Raw genomic sequence first — 24,813 nt, forward strand, 5'->3', positions numbered from 1 at the left:
TGTTAAAAGCAGTGTAGCTTAAAGTCTAAACTTCAGGCTAGCCTACTGTGTGCCAGATCACCTGTGGGACACCATGTCTCTCCTCCAGGGCCTACTGTTCTGTCTTAGAGAGGAGACCTCAAGGAAGTGTTAAAGATTAAAGGCATGCTTGCAAACAGAGGCCCCTGGGTGACTCAGTGGGTTAAGCGTCAGACTCTTGAGCTCTGCTCAGGTCTTTTGTTTTCAGCTCAGGTCTTGATCTGACCCCACCCCACGTTGAGTACGTGGGGCCTACTTTTTTTTTTTTTTTTTAAAGTGCTTGTAGACTGAAAAGACAGTTTCTGATAAGGTTCCAATCATATGTAAAGCTTCCCAAATCAGAGATGTTGTGTAATTTCTTTTCTCAGAGACCTGCAGTAGCTCCTCTTTATACTCTAAGTTAGAGTATGCTGGTTCCTAGTCCTGCACATTTTGTGGCCCTAGCCTCCTTTCCTGCCTTTCATTCCAGAATTTGCTGCCTGGTATGCTGCACTTCAGCAGTACAGAACCGAGCATGCCCTAGTTTTCCTTGTTGCTATGCCTTTGCTTATGCTCTTTGCTCTATCTCACGGTTTCTCAAGCATAGCATCATTGACATATTGAGCTGAATAATTCTTTGTTGTGAGGAGCTGTCCTGTGCATTGTAGGAGGTTTATCAGTATTCTTGGCCTCTAACCTCTGAATACCAGTAGTAACCAAAAAGGTCTCCAGACATCACCATGTATCCCCTGTGAAGCAAATTACACTTACAGATTATTTCTGCCCTAAGTTTCTGCACATCTACTCCTTTGGGGCTTCTGCCACCCAGCTATACCAGCTGTCTTCCATTTTTCATTACTAACACCTACCAGTTGGTCAGTTTACTAGAGATAAAATGCCTCCCAGATGACTGTCTAACTGCTGCCATCATTTTAGATGATTTCATTGTCCACAGAGATGACCCCAACCCAGCATCATAACCTTCCCACCTCAGCTGCTTCAGTTAATTCTGTGTACCTTGTAGGTTCCAGAAAACACTCTGTCTCAAAAATCACTAATCAGATGTCACACTCTCCTGCTACTTACTACCTCCTGTCTTTCTAGGCTGTCTGCCTTAAGTGCCTTCCCTGCGACATTTCTTGGACCTTACTGAAACCTCCAGTCCACTGACTGACCCTACTGCTTTATGTCTACCCATCCCCCTCCCACCTTCACTAACCCTCCCTGGCCACGGTGCATCAATAAAAACAGTTTCTTGCGAACACTTTTAACTTCTCTCATTCTCCAACACTCTGACACTCTAACCCTAGCTAAACCCAGTTCTAGCTGACACTCTAAACCTAGCTAAACTCCAAGAAAAACATTAATAAAATCATTGAGTTGGGAGTTTTCCTGATCTCAGTCAATGTTCTCAAGTCAAGGCCTCATTTTATTCTCTCATATTTTCTAAACTTTTTGTTCCCTTTGTCGCAGTAGTTAGAAATTGAAGTCTTTTCTCATTCTGATGTATATCAGGTGGTCTCTCCTGTTCCCTTCCTCTCCCTCCTCCCTACCTCCAACTACCCCTAGGGGAGAAAGCCATGTGTGCATTTCAACAACCACTAACAGCTCTACGTGTTCCATTTTGGCATGTAGGAATCTGTTTGCTCCGAATGGCTTCAGAGACAAATGACCTCCCCCTCACGCATATTCTTAAGAAAACAAAAAGGGCAGTTGAATGTTCTCTACCACTATCGAGCAGACTAAAGTAACAAAATATCCTGTGGATAACTGCATAGACATAAATTGGGTCATCAGATATCTAAAACATTAGGCAGTTTTTTACCAAGATACTGATATGACATTTAGTAGCAGATTATGTTGCATGGTTTGATATTTCTTCAGACTTGCTTTCTGAATATAGATGTGTTCTTAATCTGATATCCAGGATCACATACTGCTGACGATAGACACAAGGCAATAATATTGTATTATCTACATAAATGTAACTCAGCTTTTTTGACAAAATTATTAAACTGGGCATTTTGTTATTAATAGAACTTCAGAAATTTCTAAAGCAGTATTTGGTAACCTTAGATACTCAACTCTTAAGACTATACAGTAATGAAAATAAAATTATGTGTTTTGCTTCCATTATACATGTTTTCCATGTATTTAGGTACCCTAAACAATGATTCTTAATCACCTGAAGATTTCTTTTAGTTTTGTCAGTTATTAACAGAATCATGCTGACATTTTAACTCTTAACTAGTTAACTTTTCATAGGGCTATATGGTAATATGGACTTTTAAAACAAGTTTGTTTACTTGGGCACACAGGCTATGTCTTTTAATCTGAGTGACAGTTTATGTCATCTCCAAGCCTCACATATTATGCCAAAAACCTTAGATGATTGTGGTAGCTCATCCTCTTTTTAATACCTTCTGTGGTAAATGTACATTAAGATACTTAAGTTTTTTGATTTATTATCTGGGCATATTCAACATGAACTAAGTCAATTTCTATCAATGATAGTTGGTTTACTATGAACTTAAAGGCTAGTAACATTAAATGTCCTGGACCTTGAAACTGTTACATTGGTACAGTAAGGAAAATTATTTATTTATTTATTTTTTAAATTTTTATTTATGATAGTCACAGAGAGAGAGAGAGAGAGAGAGAGGCAGAGACACAGGCCAGAGGGAGAAGCAGGCTCCATGCACCGGGAGCCCGATGTGGGATTCGATCCCGGGTCTCCAGGATCCCGCCCTGGGCCAAAGGCAGGCGCCAAACCGCTGCGCCACCCAGAGATCCCAGGAAAATTATTTAAAGAATTCTTTTTAAATTATAAGATTAAATAAATAAATAAATAAATAAATTATAAGATTAACATTGAAATTAAGTCATATAAAAATGTTTTGGCCAAGACATATATTGGTAGAAATGATCTATAATCATAATAGGCTCTTCATATTGTATATTATCATGCAAAGCAAAAACATCTGAAAAGAAATACTTAGATGGACCATGCCTGCCTTTCCCACAAAATCGAAAGAACCAGTTTTGCATTGTTTTTTGGAAGGCTGGCTGAAATTACAGGAGTAATAAGAAACTATAATTTTTACTGGCTAAAGAATCCATTGCAGTCTTTTAGCACCAAGGATCTCGGTTATCAGTCATTCCATTGGGGTTTTTTGAGAATATTTGAGAATGCTTTCAGTATCTATATTTAGAAACATAAAGTAACTAAAATGTGCAGTAAAATGAGCTAAAAATATGTAGAATGACTTTTTACAAAGTAAGAGACTTTTAATTTTTGAAAGAATTTTCACTGTAATGCTTCTGGCAAACAATAGGACGTTAGCTCTTCAACTGTAGGAAAACACATTGTGCCTGGGACATGGCATCCTGTCAACTTTGTCAGACACTGTTATATGTGGGGATTTTTCCCCCCTCCTATGACCTTTATCTAAGGTAAAATAGAACTTTTATTTCTGAAATCAACTTTAGAATTAGTCTATGTCAATGAGTCATGACAGATTTAAAACAAAGCTATCAGGAAGCCAGAGCAAGCTGAGATAGAGGTACTTTTGACTCCTGAGAGTTGCAAGCTATCAGCTGACTTTAAAGTATATAGTATTTACAGTCAATTTAAAATGATGATCAGTATGGGGCCCTGGGTGACTCAGTTGGTTAAGTGCTGGCTCTTGATTTGCCTCAGGTCATGATCTCAGGGTTCTGGGATCAAGACTCCCATCAGGCTCCACACTCAGTGGGGAGTCTATTTGATGATCCTCTCTCCCTCTGCCTCTGCCCTTTCCCCAGCTTGCACATCACTCTCTCTAGAATAAATCTTTAAAAAAAAAAAAAATGATCAGTATGCCAAACACACACACACTTTGTTTCCTTAAAAATACATCTGTAAAACAGCTCGGTTAGATCTAACATTTAAACATTTCTGTCCTCTAAAGCCAATGTTAATTTTTTGTGATCACTAAAAATATAATGCAGATGAAAGAAATAATGGGTTCTTTTACAAAAACATTTAGTGTATGAACTAACATAAAATAATGAGTTCTTAAAGCCTGCTGCTGAGTAAATTCTTTCCTATTGCTCACAGAAGCATTTCTACTATTAGTACTAGAATAGATGCTAATTTCCAGCATTTATACTAAACTATATAAAATGTTTAATATCCCAAAGGATGAATCCTAATCCATTTTGATAATTGAGAACTGTTTACCTAAAGAGATTTAAATTAAAAGCTATATATATTAAATGACACTGAACTGTTAATGTATTATGGTTGCCTATGGTTTTATTAATCCCTCAAACATAGAATAGCCAAATGTTTGATGAAGTTTGTTATAATTCCACAGTCTTGTTTTTTTTGTTCACAGTCTTGTATTTAATAACTAACTTTATATTTATTGGAACATGAAGTCACTTTTTTATGAGAGTTTTTAAATCTTTGTTTTTATTTATACATATAACTAAAATTTACCATTTAAGTTTAATTGTACTTTTCATTCATACTATCAAAGAAATTCCTTTCTTTTTCAGGTTGACTATTCCATTGTCTGTATATAACACATTTATCTGTTGATAGATGATGCTTGGGTTGCTTCAGTGTTTTAGTTATAATGAAAAATGCTATTTATGAACATGAGTGTACAAACATCTCTTGGAGATCTTGTTTTTAATTCTTTTAGGTATATACCTAGAAGTGGAATTGCTGGATTCTGTGGTAATTCTATTTTTAATTTTTTGAGGAACTGCCATCACAGCAGCTTTACCATTTTCCATTCCCACCAGTAGTGCACAAGGGTTCCAGTTTCTCCACATGCTTGCTGACATTTGTTATTTTCTGTTTTTCCCCATGATAGCCATCTAATGGGTGTAAAGATATCTCACTGTAGTTTTGATTTGTATTTCCCTAATGTTTATTGATGTTAAGCATCTTTTTATGTACTTATTGGTGATTTGCATATTTTCTTTGGAGAAACATCCCTTCAATTCCTTTGCCCTGGTTTAATCAGGTTGTTTTTCTTGTTGCTATTATTGAGTTTTAAGAGTTTTTTTTTATATGTTTGAGATATTCTCCCTCACCAATACCTGATTTGCAAACATTTTCTCCCATTCTGTGGGATGCCTTTATACTCTGTTGATACCGTCAGAAGCAAAAATGTTTTTAAAATTTTTACAAAGTCCAATATGTCTATTATTTTGTTGTTGTTGTCAACATTATTCTCATTATTATTTTCCAATCCAGGAATATGTTATTGAAGTCTCCAACTACTCTGCTAGAACTATCTATTTCTCTCTTCAGTTCTGTCAGTTTTTACTTCGTGTTTTGAAATATGGTATACTTCATACTTCATTTCACATTTTACTGGTCCATGTAAATGAGATGTGTAAATGTTACTGCTGTATCTTTGTGCTGTATTGCACATTTTAATGATAGATAATGTCCATTTTTATCTTTTCAAACCTTTTTTGATTTAAGTCTATTTTGTCTAATATTAATATAACCACCCCTGCTCAGTTTTGATTATTTGTGTTGAATATGTTTTTCTGTCTTTTTACTTTTAGTCCTTTTGTGACGTTAGAGCTAAAGTGAGTCTCTTGTACAATATATAGATGTGCATGTGTTTTTATTTGTTCTATGAATTTCTGCTTTTTTTATTGGAGAGTTTAATATATTGACATTTAAAGTAATTGCTGATAAAAAGGAGCTTGTTACTTCCATCATTTTTCTTTTTGTTTTCTACATGAGTTACGGTGTTTTTTTTGCCTCTCATATCCTAAATTACTATCTTTTGTGTTCAGTTTTTATTCTGTTATGGAATATTTAAATTCATTTCTTTTTGTATATAGTTTGTATCTGTTTTGTTGTGGTTACCAAAATGATTACATTTAACATCCTAAATTATAATCCTCTAATTTGAATTTATATCAGTTTAACTTCAAAAACATAGAAAACCCTGCTCCTTTACTTCTCTCTTCTCATGCCTTTATGTTGTTGATGTCACAAAATTGCATTGTTATTTATTATGTGACCAAAAAAATAAATGAATAATTCTTGTAAATGCGTTAGTCTCTAAAATTATAGAGAAAACAAAATATATTGATATAAACCAAAGTTATGAGGATACTAGCTCTTAGTTGATTTTTTAACAATGTATTCTTTTATATCATGTAGAAGACAAAAAAGTGGAGTTAGAAACCATTGTTTAAAACATTAGCCTAAAAAATAAATAAAAAATGAAATAAAATAAAATAAAATATAAAATAAGTAAAATAAAATAAAATAAAATAATAAAATAACATTAGCCTAGGGCAGCCCAGGTGGCTCAGTGGTTTAGCGACACCTTCTGCCCAGGGTCTGATCCTGAAGACCTGGGGTCGAGTCCCACGTCAGGCTCCCTTCATGGAGCCTGCTTCTCCCTCTGCCTTTGTCTCTGCCTCTCTCTCTCTCTCTCTCTCTGTCACTCATGAATAAATAAATAAAATCTTTAAAAAATAAAATAAAAATAAAAAAATAAAAAACATTAGCCTATAAAAAATAATTTTAAAATGTTAAAAAATTAAATACTCACTTGTATATAATTACTTGTGTATTTGTTTTACTAATATCTTTATTTCAGTATATAACTTCAGGTCACTTTCTAGTGTCCTTTCATCCCCACCACCCCCTGCCCCCCAGGACTCTATTGAGCAGTTTTTCAGAGCAGGTGTAGTGGTCATGAATCTCCTCAGCTTCTGTTTATCTGAATGTCTTAACTCCTACCTGATCATTGAAGGACAATTTTGCTGGATATAGGATTCTTGATTGACAGGTTTTTTTTTTTCTTCTAGCATTTTGAATTTATCTGTGCACTGCCTTCTGGACTCCAGTGTTTCTGATTAAAAGCTCTTAATTTTATTTATGATCCTTTGTATGTGATTAATTGCTTTCAGGATTCACTCTTTGACTCTGTCTTGAAAGTTTTGATTATACTGTTTTGGTGTGGCGCTTTTTGAATTCATCTTTTTTTGGAGTTTGTTGAACTTCTTGGATGTTTATATCCATGTATCTTGTTTAATTAAGGGAGTTTTCAGCCATTAGTTCTTCAGATTTTGTCTCTATCCCTCTCTTCCCTCTCCTTTTGAGATTCCCACTGTGTCCCACAGGCCCCTTAGGGACTGTGCCTTTTTCTTCAACCTTTTATCTCTCTGTTCCTCACTCAGTAATTTCCAGTGTCCTTCTAAGTTCACTGCTTCCCCCACCCCACCCCCCCTTCTGCCTGCTCAAATCTGCCTTTAATTTCCTCTAGTAGATGTTTCATTCATTACTGCACTTTTTAGCTCTAAAATTTCATTGTGTTTTCTTTTTAGGTTTTCTCTTTGTTGATAATATCCATTTTGTTCAAACATTGTTTTATTGACTTTATGCACAACTTCCTATATAGTTCTTTGATCATCTTTAAGATGATTGTTTTAAAGTTCTTATGTACTAGATCTACCACCAGGTTTTTTTTCAGGGACAGTTGTTGTTGATTTTATTTTCTTTGAATGGGCTGCACTTCATTTTTTCGTTGTATGCATTGTGATTTCTTATTGAACACAGAACATTTGAATCTAATAATGTTTTAATCTGGAAATCAGATCTCTCCCTTCCCCATAGCTTACTAGGTTTTGTTGTTTATTTTTTTTTATTATTATTGTAGGCTCTCTCAGTGCCAAAAATCAACCTAAGGTTTAAACTTAAGATCTTCTTAGGTCTTTTGTGGGACTGTGCCTTTCCCTGAGCATGTGTGGTCACTTTCTAATTTTTCACATATATTCAGTTGCTCTTTAATATCCTAGTCTTTAATGTCTAATTCCTAAATTGAGAAAAAGAGAAAAATGGCAATTAGAGGACCAGCCCTTAAAATCCCTTGGAAGTCACATCAGCTGGAAGTAAGGGAGCAGGGGGTGCAACAACAATGGCCATCCTCCTCTTTGCCTGCACCTCTGCCAATCAGACACAGCAGTCAGTGATCAGAGGACAGATCCTCAGTATTTGGAGGGCAAAGTCTTCTTTGCCCACCCTAGCTTCTGCACACTGTGTTGATATTGCTTCAGTAACAGGTACACACTGCCTGCCATGAAGCTGGGAATGACGGGTAGGTGGCTGATACTGGGCTAGGAGCTGAAATAGACCAAAATTAACTGTAGTTTACCATCCATGCGTTTCCCTGGAAATTGCAAGCTTTGATAGGCTACAGAATTCCAAAATAAGTACAAGACAGATTCTGCCAATGCAATTGTTATCTTGGTGGGAAGACAGATTCTTGGAGCTTTCTACTCCACCATCTTCCCAGAATCTTCTCATCTATAGTCACTCTTAACTGTGAATAAACTTGAAAAGATCATTCCTGTGTGCATTATAATAAATAAAACTTGCCTGTTTCATCTGTACCACTTATTCTTGCAGGATCTCTCCAATCTACCAAGGACCTTCTCTTGAACTCTCAGAACATTTCAACATGAGCACAGCCCTTTGGATAGTGTATTGTGTGTGCTACATATCATTATACTACTGATTATCTAATTTGCTAGAAGAATAAAAGGCTCAATCTGAAGTATGACATAGTCAGAAAAGGAGCAGATACAGGGATGCCTGGGTAGCTCAGTGGTTAAGCATCTGCCTTCAGCTCAGGGCATGATCCTGGAGTCCCGGGATCAAGTCCCACATCGGTCTCCCTGCATGGAGCCTGCTTCTCCCTCTGCCTGTGTCTCTGCCTCTCTCTCTCTCTCTCTCTCTCTCTCTCTGTCTCTCTGTCTCTCATGAATAAATAAATAGAATCTTAAAAAGAAAAGAAAAGGAGTAAATACATTAGGCGGATGTGTCCTTGGCTGTTGTTAGAAATCCGGGAAGTTCTGGGGACTAGGTGAACTTCAGTATTACTTCCTGATTACCTAAGCTCCAGTTTTCCTAAAATGACAGTTCCACTACTTTTATAGCTCTGCTTCTCTATATATATTGTTTTGTTTCACTTTCATCTGCTGGTCAACTGATGTTCCTCAAAGGCTGCAGCTTTGGATGTGTCAGTCACAGTGGTACTGTGCACAGTCACCTTGGTATGACAGTAGTTTTCGTAGGGCTTTCTTTGTCTCTTTCACTGATCACACTCAACTATTAGACTACAGTTGATCATTCTTATTATTTTCAACAATACCTTGGGCATAAATTGCTCCATAGTCTGATATAATAAATTTGGACTCCTTTGCAGGTTAGTTTTTTAGGTCAGTGTTTTAGGTTAGCGTTTAGGAACTCAGGCAGGTCCATATTTCTTCTTTCCTTAGTTCTCTCTGCTAAGCTATCCAGTATGTGGTTTAGGAAGTTTCTTTCATGAGGCTGACAGCTTCCTCTAATTGCTTGTTTTCATTGGTTTTGAGTTTGCCCTTAAGCTTGAGCTTCCCAACTTTCTGTTTCAAATAGAGTCAGTTCTTTTGACAAGAGTCAAGTCTGTATACAGCCTGCCTCTCCTCTTGGGTAAAATTCTTGAGCCATAGCTGTAAATCTGGGAGCCAGGACAGTGATATACTTCTTTGAGTGACACACCTGCTTTAGGAGAGCACAGATTGAGAGTGGTAACTTCTGATCTTCTTGGCTTACCTCTCTAACACAGAACCAACAGCCTACAAGTGAGCTGGGATGCAGATGATCAGAACACCACTATTTTAAATATGCCATGCCTAAGGAAGATCCTCCATCCTATAATGGGGACTGAGTTGAAGAAGAGATTTCCCTGATATCTCAGCTACTCTCACACATTGCTGTGAGAGATGTAAAATCCTGGCACCTGCCCCTCCTAAGAACATGCCATAATCCTTTATTACCCTAGAAGAATAGATTGGTATCAAAAAATAGTTTGATGGGTAGCTGGGGAGAAGGGAACCCTCTGTTTTGGCTGTACCTGCCTAGGGCAGAGATTCTATCACACTGAGCTAGGAGGGAAAGGAAGAGAGCTGGTTGTGGTTCATATGCCACAGATTCTCACTAAGAATACTGAGTTTTGTTTTGTTTTGTTTTGTTTTGAAGAGATGTTTCTCCATCTGCTATAGGCTTTTACAACAATGTCTAGAGACTTAAAATGGGTTTTCTTAAATGATTTTTCGCAGTTATGCTTGTTTTGCTAGGGAGCAGGTCTGTGGCACGAGCTTCTCATGCTGCCATCCAGAGATGGAACATCCACCTCTTAGTAGGTATTTACCAACTTAAGAGGAGTCCATCCTAATGCCAAATTGTGATTCTTCTTTGAGCCGACGGGCTTGAATTTAGTTGTTCACTTTTTCTGGTGGAGCTTTTTAGGCTGAAGTTTTTGGGTTTTTTTTAAAGATTTATTTATTTATTCATGAGAGACACACACACAGAGAGGCAGAGACATAGACAGAGAGAGAGAAGCAGGCTCCATGCAGGAAGCCCGATATGGGACCTGATCCTGAGACTCCAGGATTATGCCCTGAGCCAAAGGCAGACACTCAACTGCTGAGCCACGCAGGCATCCCAGGATGAAGATTTATAATGGATGCTATATGGGCTTATTCTGGCATGTTAGAAATTATTCTGTAAGTAAATATGGCAGATTTACAAAGCATCATTAGAACTTCTGCATCTGGCTTAACAAGCCTTTCCTTTTCTTATTTTTGACACAGTGTTTTAATTAGGTTTTCAATTTTAAATGATGAAGTTCTGATTCTCATACAAGGCCCTTTGACATTAAAAAAGAAAGGTTAAATCTCTTCTCATTGATGTGAGCACTCTTAACATGACCTATAAATAACATTTTGCTATTATAACAGGCAAAGAAGACAGATTTAAAAGAAGGTTAATTAGAGGTTTAATAGACACTATAAGATTTACTATTTGCATTACAGCTGTCCACTTTCCATATCATTAAAGCTGTATTTTTGGAGTTCACATTAGATTTTTTAAAATTATTTCATGTAACTACTTGAAAGCCTTAATGCATCTAATATACATTTAACTTTTATGTTTAATCATACTGGACTTGTTTTGCTTCATGAGAAATACATTTATAATATCACGTGATATTTGGGGATTATTTTAATCAATTCCTTATTGAGGAAATTATTTCCTTCTACAGAATTATCATTAACTTCAGATTTTGTATAGCAGGAATGGGTATATGAGCAGTTTTTATAATTGTCAAGTGTACTTGGTGTATATATTACATTAGTAAGATAAGCTTTACCTAATACTTGTTTCTGAATAAGGGAGAAGCCATGAATGTGTTTCATTTTTTTGAGTGAGTTGCTTTAATTTGAAGTTTCCTAATGATCTGATTGTTTGGCTTTAACTTATTCTGTATAGGTGGAGTTTTATATGCTACAAAATATCATGTATTGGTAGTATTAGCAAGTCCCTGATAAGAGTATAATAACTTCTGAAAGTAATTACCCGTTACATTTCTGACCACACCAACGTCACCTTTTTGTTGAAGCCCTCCCCAAATTCATCTAAGCAGTGAGTATCTCTGTCAACTCAGTTCCCATTGCACACATTCATAATTCTAGCAGACCTTTGTGCCACATGGTATTTGTCCATCTCCACATCTGTCTTGCTCACAAAGTTCCTCAAATCTAAGGAGCATGCCTCATTTGTGTTTCTCTAATACCTAATTAAGTGCCAAAAACAGGAACATAGGAAGTGTTCAAAAGATGTTGAGCAAATAGGTGGATATGATATGAAAGAAATCTTAAAGATCATTTAGTTTAACCACATCATTTTATAGGCAAGGAAATGAAGCCCGGAGAGGTGAATGCTGTGCTTTACTTTTTCCAGCTTACTGGAATTTATTTACATTTGAAGCATTTTGTTACTGCATTGCTCAAGATTCCCCTTCCATTATGTTCCAGAAATGCGAAGCATAGAAACCATATAATTAGAAGTACTATTAGAATACTATCCTATTAGAAGTTTGCTTTTGAGTGACTATGAGTTTAAGTCATTTTAAATAACTTATTTTGTATGGTAAACTGTCCTGCCCCTGGATTTACAAGAGGAATAATCTGCTAAACTTTTCCAACCATATGTATTGCATTTTGTATTTCAGTCTGACATAGGCATTGTCAGAGAGACCAACAGCTTCTACTCATAAATTTTAGAGCATTCATCACCTTGATTGAATCATGCCACTTGAGAAATAAATTACTTTCAGGTTGAATTCGACTCTAAATGTCTAGCCACTATTTTTGTGAGCAAAATTGAGGTTTCTTGCAAACCCCCTGAGTAGGAGCCATCATGTAATGAAAATTAAGACTTGTGTTAAAAATTAAACAACTCAGGAGACAGAAATGAGTAAAAGATACAGTTGAGGCCCCTTAACAGTCCTTTAACATCAGTATAGAGTGACACACAATCTTTATTTATGCTTTTACATATAAATCTACATATAAGGTTGGGATTTTTTTTAAGTTTTTATTTAAATTACACTTAGTTAATGTACAGCGTAATACTGGTTTCAGGAGCAGAATTTAGTGATTCGTTACTTACATACAACACCCAGTGCTCATCACAAGTGCCCTCATTAATCCCCATCACCCATCTAGCCCATTCCCCACCCAACTTCCTCCAGTAATCCTCAATTTATTCTCTATAGTTAAGAGCCTGTTTCCTGGTTTGCCTCTTTTTTTTTTCCTCCTATGTTCATCTGTTTTGTTTCTTAAATTCCACAGATGAGTGAAATTATATGGTATTTTTCTGACTGACTTATTTTGCTTAGCACAATATATTCTAGCTCCATCCACATCATTGCAAATGGCAAGATTTCATTATTTTTTATGGATGAATAATATTCCCGTGTGTGTGTGTGTGTACACCATAATTTCATTATCCATTCATTAGACAATGGACATGTAAGCTCTCTCCATATTTTGGCTATTGTTGATAATACTGCTATAAATATCAGGGTGCATGTGCCCCTTTGAATAAGTATTTTTGTATCCTTTGAGTAAATACCTGGTAGTGCAATTGCTGGATGGTAGGGTAGTTCTATTTTTAACTTTCTGAGGACCTTCCATACTGTTTTCAGAGTGGTTGCATCAGCTTGCATTCCCACCAGGTATAAGAGGGTTCCCCTTTCTCTGAATCCTCGCCAACACCTGTTGTTTCCACAGTCTTTTTATCCAGAGGCAATAAGTACTCAAATCCAAGATGCCATGTTAGTGCTGTGTAGGCAGCTGTTGAACAGTTGGCAATATGCTGTTTTTATAAATTTGTAAATAAGACATAAGTGAACATGATATTAAAGGATCATAATTTTGGAATGAAAGGAAAACTAATGGATAGGTAGCCTTATTAGATAAGCCAAATGGATACAGACTGACTTCACTGCCCTGAGAAAAAACAGCAGGCCAAATGCAGTTCTAAAATTTGTCTTATAAAACCTTCATTCAAGTAAATTTACTTTACTGAGAGTTGATGGAAAATATGAAAATCTTAGTGGTAATTAATGCCAAGTTCTCCAGTTCTTTCCATCATTAAGTATTATCATCTCTAATGAACTCTTTACCTTCAGAACACAGAGGATTCTTCTAGAAGATGAAGTGTCTTCTCATATTGGAATTTTGAATCATAATCATAATAGAAACATCACAAGATTAAGAACACTAAAACTGAAAAATCCTCCTGGTTCCTTAATACTCTGACCTCTGAGTAGAGGAAATATGTGACTTCAATTAAAAGATAGATATATAAAACACTAGAATTAAAAATATTGCTAAGACTTTGAAGATCATTAACTTATAACTATCTTGATTACAATTCTCTTAAAAAATTCAGCATTCAAGTTCTGAAAAATAAATTTCCTATAGTAAAAATGTAGATAATATATATCCACTCTTCATTTGTCAATAATCCTCATCAAATGGAAATTAAAACCCCCTTAATCATTTTATTTTAGGGTGCTTATTGGGCCCCCTCATCATGTGCTGCCAGCAGCCTATTAGAGTGTCTTGTTTTCACCTGATATTCTCATGTTTCTACACAATCTGAAAGAAATAAATCCAGTCTTTTTATTTTCTTACAACAAAAGAACTTCTAAAAATGATTTGACTAATGAGGGAAGAGGGAGGGGCTGTTCATTGTTTGCCCAGGGTTGAGGGCTTGTAATGTGTGCCTGTGTTCTGGAGTATGGTGTCTAAGTCTCTCTGCATCTTGTGCACATTTACTTAAATTGGAGGTAGTTAGAGCTCTCTGCTAAGTATAGTGAATCTTCATTTGGGGCCCAGTACTTCAGGATAGGAAAAAGATAGGGAAGTGAATTCTAGATAGAAGGTTATGAACTTAAAAAATGAAATTGAGGGGCACCTGGGTGACCCAGTTTGTTGAGTGTCTGACTCTTGATTTCAGCTCACGTCATGATCTCAGGGTCATGGGATCAAGCTCTGTGTTGAGCTTGATACACTCAGCATAGAGTCTGCTTATCCTTCTCCCTCTACTCCTCCCCCTGCTTGTGCTCTCTCATGTACACACATGCTCTCTCTCTCTCCCAAATAAGTAAAATATTTTTAAAAATGATTCCTAGAAACTTATACTTCTTCTTTAAACATTGTTTTGTGAGTGGAGATCCATTTAAACAGGTTCCTCATATCATCTTATTAAATGTAGTGCATCTGTACAGAATATGATTTGGCAGTAATATTTGACATAGGAATATAGGAGGTAGGGCTGGTTCTATGCCCTAAGATACGTAAGCAAAGCAGTAATGTATCAAAGGTTCCAATCAAACCTGGAGCCTGCAGAAATGTTTTTGGTTTCTTGCCCTTACTGCTTAACATATTTTGAATTAGATTTCAATGTTTTTAAAATAAAATTTCTCATATTTAAAAAATCATATTTCCATAACCGTCATTGCCTGGAGCTAATTAGTTGGTGTCACCTTTGGGCATTGATTGGTTCTTGTTGCTTCCTGTAAGTCCACTACTTCCCACTGTCGCATCCATCCTGAGATCGTAGTCAGCTCTTTGTGCTCTGTGACTTTTTACTGTCTGATCATCTTGGTTGTACCAGGACCTATTAACTCACTTACATTGGGGGCTTATGCCTTATAACATGTGAGTTGATGACCTCTGAACCACAGTTCAGTTAAACTGATGCTGGAAGGAGGAAGAGCTCATTTGTCTTTACTATTTCAGCTGTCATGTGGACTTCAGTGTGCTTTTCTATGAACAAGGGAAGCAGGAGAAAGATATTTTTATTCTACACACTTATGCTTATCTTCCCTAATACAACCAGATACTATCAAACAGATGTAAACAGGAACTTGGCATGTCCTCCTGGCTCAAGCATTGAAACAGTGCAAACTGTGATCCTGCTTTGAACCATTCTTTGTGGAAATACCTGAAGCTTCCAGAAAATACTAAAAATGTTTTATTAACTGTTTTTTTTTTTTCCAAATGAACCATAATATTTACTCCCTTGGAAATATAGTGACTTTCATCATTCAGGGAGAATTTCTTCAGGAACTCTAAATGATATTTTAAAATCTCCATCAAGGGGCAGCTGGGTGGCTCAGGCGATTGTCTGCCTTCTGTTCATTGTATGATCCCAGGGTCCTGGGATCAAGCCCTGCACTGGTTCCCTGCTCAGTGGGGAGTCTGCTTTCTCCTCTCCCTCCCTCTCCCCCTCTGCCTCTGCCCTTGGCTTGTGCGCTCTCTCACTCTCTCTCTCACTCACTCTGTCTCTCAATATCTTTTTTTAAAAAATTACCATCACAACATTTAAAACATGAAGATTTCACACTGAAAGGATACAGTGCTGGAAATTACAATCTTTAACCTCTTCTTTCCTACTATAGTATATCTAAAGGGTGTTAGGTGCCCACTACCATCTAACTTTAAACTTTGATCACAATCATAAAGCTTTGTTTGGATTTTTCCTAACGTGGTTTAGTTTGCAGAGTCAAACTTCCAATTTTAGTTTTTAAAACTCCTAAGTGGGCTTCCTTTTGATGCCAACTTTAACAAGGCTTTTCATTTGAAGGGAAGGCTGTGCAGCATTTGGCAGCATTTAAAACTGCAGTAGCTTAATCCTTTCAAGCTATGAATGGAGATAATTGAAGCAATACCATTTAATGTTTAGTATACACTTACTCAACTATGTGTCTGTATTTTCTGGGGAAGAAAGTGCATGTGTGTTGAATAGTTTCACTATTTTACTTGATACAAGATTCTAATGAAAGAGGATTTAACTGAGTTTGGGGTTTATATCCTGAATTTTTCACTAATTCATGATGTGATCTTTTGTTAAGGATTATTTCTTCAAGTGAATGCCAGTGATGTCAGCTATCATCATACTGTTTTTATTAGCACTTTAGAAATTAGTTTCCAAGACAGGAAAAATCATCCAGAATGTGATCTATTCCTGTAAAGTAAGTTGCTGCCTTCTCTAGGATGGAAAGGATCCAGTGTAATCATCTTGCGCCAACCCCAAATTTTTATTCTACTGCATCCCACACCTCATCTCCTTTCTCCACCCCTTACCCCTACCTCGGTCGAGCACTCTCAGAATATAGTCTCATACATACTGTCCTGGCTCCTGCCACTACATGTTAGCTAAGTCATGGACTTAATTCAGGCTATAGTTCCTTTTTCCCTTACATGTACATCACATTCCTGGTCAGGGTTAATCCCATTTTGTGGCCTAGTGGCCAGGAGAGAGGATGAGACAAACTGTAAGAAATTGGGAGTTTCCCCAGTGGGAGCAGAATCGTCTTCATCATCTTTAAACAAGAAAGAACATTAGCCTTTAGGGAGAACATCATTATTCAAACAGGAGCAAATACCGGCTTTGAACAGTGAAGATTCAATCACTTTATGCTAGCTTTGCAGGCTCAAGTGAATCCGAGGGTTAAAGACGTTCAGGTTCATCACCCAGATGATCCTAATTCATGAGTCTAGTATCATTCTTTCCCAGCTAGGACCCAAACCTTACCATAGCAGACTGGCTTGGGTTGAGAATTCAACCTTCTTGGGAGATCTTCTACTCTTACCATTAAATTCTGGTCTTAGTTTTTGCCCTCCTACTGCAGGAAATGAGAACCTTTTTAGATGCTACCTAAGAGGCCCTCTGGCTTTCACACATAGCTTTTATTTTCTCATCAATCATGCTTAGCTTTTGTGTCTCTTCACTATTTCCTCAAGTAAGCTTGGCAATAGCCATCTAATTTCACTATCCTTATAGTTAGTGTTTACCCCACACTTCCCTAAAAGCCTGAAGTACCACACTCACTAGTGCATTGCCTTCTACCAGAATACCATCCCAGTAAAAGACAGTATGGCTATCTGTGCCATACTATCCAGTAAAAGATAGTATGGCTATCTGTGCACTGCTTGACCCCACTGAAAGAATCCTTATTAGCATAGCTTTTTAGGTGATCCAATTCTAAAATCGTACTTAGTATTTGCTTTCTCAGATCACTTTTGGTATCAACAGTTGTAGATGGCGTTTCCTGGGAAGGAGACTCTGAAATGAAAACTAGTGTGCAAGACGTTTAATTTTAGGGAGTGCTCTTATAGTCAGTACTGCTGGAGGAAATGGGAAGGAAGCAGAGCTGGGCTATGATTTAGTACCAATAAAAGCCTCATCTGACCTTGGGCTTCAGAATGTGCTGTGGCCCTGCAGAGTTGTCCTGAGTGATGGTGGTGGGATGTAGCCTTTATTTCTCTGATCTGACCAGTTACTGAAAGTAGGCTAGTGCAGAAAGGGATGCAGCTTTTGGCAGGGTAGCAGCTTTTCACCCAAAGCTGTTCCAGAAAGGGCAACTGCATAGGGTTGTCTGCCAGCAGCATTTCCAGAGGCTGAAGGAATAAGTCTTTCATGCAGAGGGGATCTGGGTGGCATGTTACAGCATCTGTTACAGTTTCATTGGTACATTTCCTTTCATGAGATTGTGTGAATTACTTTTACCCATGTAGGAGGGTGAGAACTTGGTTGCTTTATTGACTATTTTTTTTTCTAGCTATCATTTCATTGAAAGTAAGAGGCTTGATTTCATCTTGAATTGTTAATTATTAATTATCTCTATTTCTCCACATAATGAATCATTTATTTTTTTCTCTAACCTTTTTGTATAATTGAATAGTGAAATGAATTTTTTAATGTTTTACAAGGTATTTCCAATGCCTTTTCTCACTTTACTATATTTCAAAATTTTAATAAACAACTCATGAAGCTATGAAAATAGAATCAACAGTCATTTTAGTTATAGTTGTTAAATTTTCTAATTATGAATGGGAGAGCTGAAAACTCATAATTTATCACCTTTTACACAAATGTATTGAGACTAGAGCAACACCAACAGAAAAAAACATTTTGTGTCATTTTTCCAGGAATGGTGATAGATTGCTGGTAACCAGCTACCCCTCTCTTCTCACTATCCCGGCTTGGTCATTCGTGGTAACAAAATAGCTCTTTCCAATCCTACAAAGCTAATTGGCTAATCAGGGCAACAAGCCTGTGATCCCTTATTGGAAAGATGCCTCCTCATTTCTTCTCAAATACGTCCAGAGTTTCAACAGTGTAATGTTTTCAGTTTGAACAAATTCACCTGTTTTATATAATAATAGTGTAATTGTCTGTCTTCTTTCAAATAGCTCAGAGCATGCACTGACATGGCTATAAGTGGTTCTTAGAGATCTCTGTGGCTATTAATCCCTAATCACGTTCTTACACTGATTACCCACATTTTCAGATAAAAACAGCTTTTAAGCATTCCTAAGACAGGAGTCACTGTAGTCAGTCATACTTATTTTTAATGAAATGCTTTAACATAAAACCCTTCTCTTCCCAAGACACTTTTTTTTTAAGATTTTATTTATTTATTCATGAGACACAGAGAGGGGGGTGGGCAGAGACATAGGCAGAGGGAGAAGCAGGCTCTCTCCGGAGAGCCCATGCGGAACTCAATCCCAGGACCCCAGGATCACAACCTGAGCCAAAGGCAGATGCTCAACCACTGAGCCACCCAGGCATTCCTGAATAAAATCTTAAAAATAGAAAAAGAAGCAGCTCAGGCAAGACATGTGAAACTGGAATATAATGGAATTTTGTAATAACCATACCCATTGAGATATAATAGTCAAATAGCAATGGAGGGAAAGCTATGCATAGGGAGAGGAAGGGCCTCAGGAACAGTGAGGACACCAGATGGCTGTGACATAAAAGGATACTCCAGAGAGTTAGTTTCTTATGAGGAAGTAGCAGGAAATGAGCATGTAAACTTAGGTAAGTATACCTCCTTCACACGGGAAAAAGAGATCCTGGAAGGGAAGGAATGAGATGAAATATGCACTTATGTTTTTTCATCATGCTGCTGGCAATGTTAGAAGGAGAGGATGTTGGCTGTAGATACATCATCTCACAAATCTCAGGTATTGTTAGGGAGTTTTCCTAGATGAGTATGGAAGTAAACACTTCATTGGGAGTGTATTTTGACCAAGTAAAGAAATTACCTTCATAAAAGACTACATTTGTATATCCACAGGCAAAGCATCCTTAGTGTGGTAAAAATAAATGCAGAGATATTTGATACATTGACAGAAAGAATAGTTCCACTTGCTTGGAATCAGGAGTTTGAGTATTATTAATTATAACAGTGAAGAAATTACTTAGCTTTCTGGAGATTCCATGAAAATTATTGTTATAATTATTACATAAATCAGCATCATTAACCTCATATGAAAGCTCTACAGAAAACACATTAAAATGCGAAGGATAGTTTTCCTAAACATATTTCATGGGGCAAAAAAAAAAGGCTTTTCTTTAAAATAGAGATGGTCTGCATATCACTCTGAGTAAGTCCCATTTTTTAAAGCACAAAAGAATAATGTTATTTTAATATTCTTATGAGTCAACTCATCATTTTGAAATTTTATATATTCACTAAGTAAAATTGCCATTATGCAAACATAATAAATACTGCTACTAGAATAGATTTGCAGTTCACCTGGCCTTTGCATTAATAGGATGTTAGATTTGACTGTCAACCTATTATTTTTCAACAAATTTTATTAAAAATCTTGTACTTTTCAGTAAAACAGACTTTGTTTAGTTGGACTATATGAAGACAATTGTTCTATTCAAAATTTGAAATACAGGGCATCCCAGGCGGCTAAGCGGTTTAGCGCCGCCTTCGACCCAGGGTGTGATCCTGGAGACCCGAGATGTCCCACATTGGGCTCCTTGCATGAAGCCTGCTTCTCCGTCTGCCTGTGTCTGTGCCTCTCTCTCTGTGTGTGTCTCTCATGAATAAATAAATAAAATCTTTAAAAAACAACAACAAATTTTAAAATACAATTTATTCTTCACTTAACATGAGTACTAAAGACTTTGGATGCTATAATTATATGATTTAAAATAATTCTTAAACCCAACTATGATATATAGTGAAGCGTAGCTTTTAGGTGAAAAAGCACAATGTGATTCTGATTCAGATATTTTGTGATAGTCTGCCTTAAAATAAAAATGTGTAAGATAAAAAGGTTAGTTAGTACACATAACTGTTCTTAAAAATAAAGAATGCTCTTGAAGGACTTATACCAGATGCTCCCTTTAAATACATTTTTATTAATTGTACTAGTACATGATCATCTGTTTTCTTTTCTTGGTTGGGATCAAGCTTCTGAAAATATAATTTAAATTATGTTTAAGTTACAACTCTGTTAATAACTATTCTTACATAATGCATTTCTTGTTTTAAATGTACACATTAGTAACAAAACTTACAATTCTCTTATTTTCCTTCTAGATTTGTTCCTCACGACATTGTCTGCCTCTAGTACCTTCCAGTTTGAGATATGGGAAAATGTGGTAAGAAATCTCTTCTTTGAAGCATTTTTAAATGATGGCTTTCAGTAAAAGCACACAATTTTAGAAAATAAAATGAAAGTAATCACTTGGTCGGTTGGTTTCAACAATAAATAGAACAACTTTAAGAGCCTTTGGTTGCATTGCTGCATTCAAACTGCTGAATATTGCTGAAGGAAATGATTCATTCAGCATCAATTCCACTGCAGGTTTTTAGGCATGACTGCCAATTAAACCAATCAGTCTGCCCTAATGCGAATGTTAACAGGGCCCCTGCTAGGCTGTCAGCTGTTGAGAGAGGTTACTGTCATTTAATTTGTCAGCATGATGGTTTACTGAAGAAACCCCTTTTTAAAAAACTAATTTTTTCCTCATTGCCTTCAGGCTTATATAAAAAAAGTAAGAACAACACACACTAAACTTATTGCCAACTTGACCAAGATTAAGGAGTCTTTCCCAATATATGTATTTTTTATATTTTTTATTTATTTTATTTTTTTTTAAGATTTTACTTATTTATTCATGAGAGAGAGAAGAGAGGCAGAGACACAGGCAGAGGGAGAAACAGGCTTCATGCAGGGAGCCTGATATGGGACTTGATCCCGGGTCTCCAGGATCACACCCCGGGCTGAAGGCAGGCGCCAAACCTGCTGAGCTACCCAGGCATCCCAATATATGTATTTTTTAATTGCAAGTTGAAGATTCCAAAATTGATGTCATGATTTTATTTTACTTTTAGCCTGATATAGATTATATGAAATATTAATTAATGAAGAATTAGACCACTCCAAATCTTAAAGTTGAATTTCAGGCTACATAATAGAGGATAGGATTTGAGGACAGGCCAAATTGGCCAACTGAGTGACATCCATCAAGCAATAGTCAGGTTTTAAATTTTACTTTCCTCATATGCAAAACAGGAATAAGAGTGCTTCATATAATGTTAGTGAAGATTGAATGAAATAATGTGTGTAAAGTGCCAAGCACACAGTAGACACTTAACAAATTTTAATTTTAGATCTCTTGATTTCCTATTTACTAATGATTATATTTTATTCAATCCAAATTAAACCTATAACATTTTTATATTTTTATTAAAATACAGATGAGAAATAAGCAGATCTTAAAAACTGTACCATACAAGTTTGTGGAAGGAAATTCATAATCAGCCATGTCTTAAGGCATGGTCAGTGGTGTTGATCATGACTCAGATTTTTTCATAGAAAGAAACTAGGATGAATGGAGAAGCTATGTGTAGACAAGACCAGAGCTTCTATATGGGACTTCTACAGTAAGCAATTTTATCTTTTTTTTTTTTACCATGAGAAAAGGGAGAAAGGCTGTGAAACCATAAAAATTTATTTTTGTTTACTTTTTTAAAAATATAATTATATTTGTTTTACTGATGATAGAAATATAATTGTTATATACATAATGATTACTGTAAATTATATCTCCCAATGCTGGGGGGCATTTGTTTTTAGGTAGCCTTGGAAACATACCTAAAGCGAATCTTGAGGTATTAGAAATGAGGAAATCAGTCATTTTGATTAAACTATCCATCTGGAGGATAAAAAGCCTATTACACATAAATATAAGGTGTATATAAAATTATTAAGTACTTTTTAGTGTATGATGTCTTCTTAGCCTGATTTTCTTTTTCTCTACATTAAATTATTATTCTTTTCATTAAAGTATAACTAGCAAAGTGTTATGTTAAATTCAGGTATATAATATAATGAATCAGCAGCTTTGTGCACTTCTAAGTACTCATCAGGATCCTTGTACTCTTAAGCCCCTTTATCTATTTCGCCCATCCCCTCACCATCTCCCTTCTGGCAAATATTAGTTTCTTCTCTATATTGAAGAGGCTATATCTTATTTGTCTCAATTCTCTTTGTGTATTTGTTCATTTTGTTTCTTAAATTCCACATATGAGTAAAATCATATGACATTTGTCTTTCTCTGGCTTATTTCACTTAGCATTATACCTTCTAGAGTCATCCATGTCATTGCAAATGGTAATATCTCATTCATTTTTATGGCTGAGTACTTCCATTATGTATATATACACCACGCATCTTTATGAATGGACACTTGGTTTGCTTCCATATCTTGACTGTTTAAATAACGTTGCAATAAACATAGGGTTTCCTATATCTTTTCAAGTTAATAGTTTTGTTTTCTTTGGGTTGATATGGTGATTCTATTTTTAATAATTTGAGCAACTTCCGTACTGTTTTCCACAGAGGCTGCACCAGTTGGCATTATAATCAACACAGAGGATTCCTTTTATTCCACATCCTTGCCACTTGTTATTTTTTATGTTTTTTATTTTAGCCATTCTGACAGGTATATAGTGGTACCTAATAGTTTTAATTTCTTTGATGGTTAGTAATGTTGAACATCTCTCCAAGTGTCTGTTGGCCATCTATGTCTTCTTTGGAAAAATGTTCATTCAGTCCCTCTGCCTATTTCTCAGTCAAATTATTTGTTCTTTTGGTGTTGAGTTATATAAATTATTTATATATTTTGGATATTAACCCTTTATTGGATATAATTTGCCAATAACTTCTCCCATTCTGTAGGTTGCATTTTGTTTTGCTGATGGTTTCCTTTACGGTGCAAAACTTTTTACTTTGGGAGAGTCTCAACAGTTTAATTTTGCTTTTGTCTCTCTTGTCTTTCTCTTGCTTTTTCTTTAGACATATTTAAAAAATGTTGCTACAGCCAATGTCAAAGCAATTACTGCCTATTTTCTTTTCAGGAGCTTTATGGTTTCTGATCTCACATTTAGGTCTTTAATCTATTTTGAGTTTATTCTTCTGTATTAGAAAGTGGTTCAGTTTCAATCTTTTGCATGTAGCTGTCCAGTTTATACAATACCATTTGTTGAGGAAACTTTATCCCCTTGTATATTCTTGCCTCCTTTTTCAAAGATTAATTGACCATGTAAGTGTGGGTTTATTTCTGGACTGTATTCTGTCCCAATGATCTATATGACTATTTTTGTACCAGTATCTTACTGTTTTGATTGCTGTAGCTTTGTACTATATCTTGAAATATGCAGTTATGATACCTCCAGCTTCTTTTTTCTTTCTCAAGATTGCTTTGGCTATTTGGGGTCTTTTGTGGTTCCATATGAATTTTAGGATTGTTCTAGTTCTGTGAAAAATGATGTTTGTATTTTGATAGACATTTCATTACATTGTTAGATTTCTTTGAGTAGAATGGACATAATGACAATATTGACTCTTCTGGTCCATGAGCACAGAATATCTTACCATTTGTTTGTGTCACCATCAGATATTTTCATCAGCATTTTATAGTTTTTGGAGTATGAGTCACTTACCTCCTTGGGTAAGTATATTCCTAGGCATTTTATTATTTTTGGTGCAGTTGTAATTGGGATTATTTTCTTAACTTCTCCTGCTGCTACTTCATTTTAGAATATAGAAATGCAACAGATTTGTATATACTTCTTTTGTGTCCTGTGACTTTCATTTATCAGTTCTAGTTGTTTTTTGATATGTTTTTAGTAGTTTTTTCTTTCTATACATAGTATCATGTCATCTGCAAATTGAAAGTTTTTCTTCTTTCTTAACAGTGGATGCCTTTTATTTATTTTTCTTATTTTATTACTATGGCTAGGATTTCCAATACTATGTTAATAAAAGTGGTGAGTGGACACTCTTGCCTTATTCCTGATCTTAGAAAAAAAGCTCAGTGTTTCACCATTGCATGTGATATTAGCTGTGGGTTTTTTTATATATGGCCTTTATTATGTTCCCTCTAAAACTACTTTGTTGAGAGTTTTTATCATGAACAGATGATGTGTGTATATTCTTAAATGCTCTTTAGGCATTTGCTGATAGGATCACATGGTTTTTATCCTTTCTCTTGTTAATGTCATATTATCATACTGATTGATTTGCAAATATTGAACCACCCTTGTATCCCTGGAATAAATCCCTGCAGTC

At 35.9% G+C, this 24,813-nt stretch overlaps 1 protein-coding gene across 1 annotated transcript in view; it reads left to right on the plus strand.

Annotated features, from left to right (window-relative positions):
* The window catches only part of ITFG1 (integrin alpha FG-GAP repeat containing 1), a 286,044-nt gene that overhangs the window by 59,232 nt on the left and 201,999 nt on the right, over positions 1 to 24,813 (plus strand). The window contains exon 7 of the mRNA XM_041766923.1: positions 20,775 to 20,836. Within this exon, the coding sequence (XP_041622857.1) occupies positions 20,775 to 20,836 (62 nt within the window). The remainder of the gene's footprint in view (positions 1 to 20,774; positions 20,837 to 24,813) is intronic.

This window comes from Vulpes lagopus, chromosome 8 (genome assembly GCF_018345385.1).
Source record: "Vulpes lagopus strain Blue_001 chromosome 8, ASM1834538v1, whole genome shotgun sequence".
NCBI classification, from domain to species: domain Eukaryota; kingdom Metazoa; phylum Chordata; class Mammalia; order Carnivora; family Canidae; genus Vulpes; species Vulpes lagopus.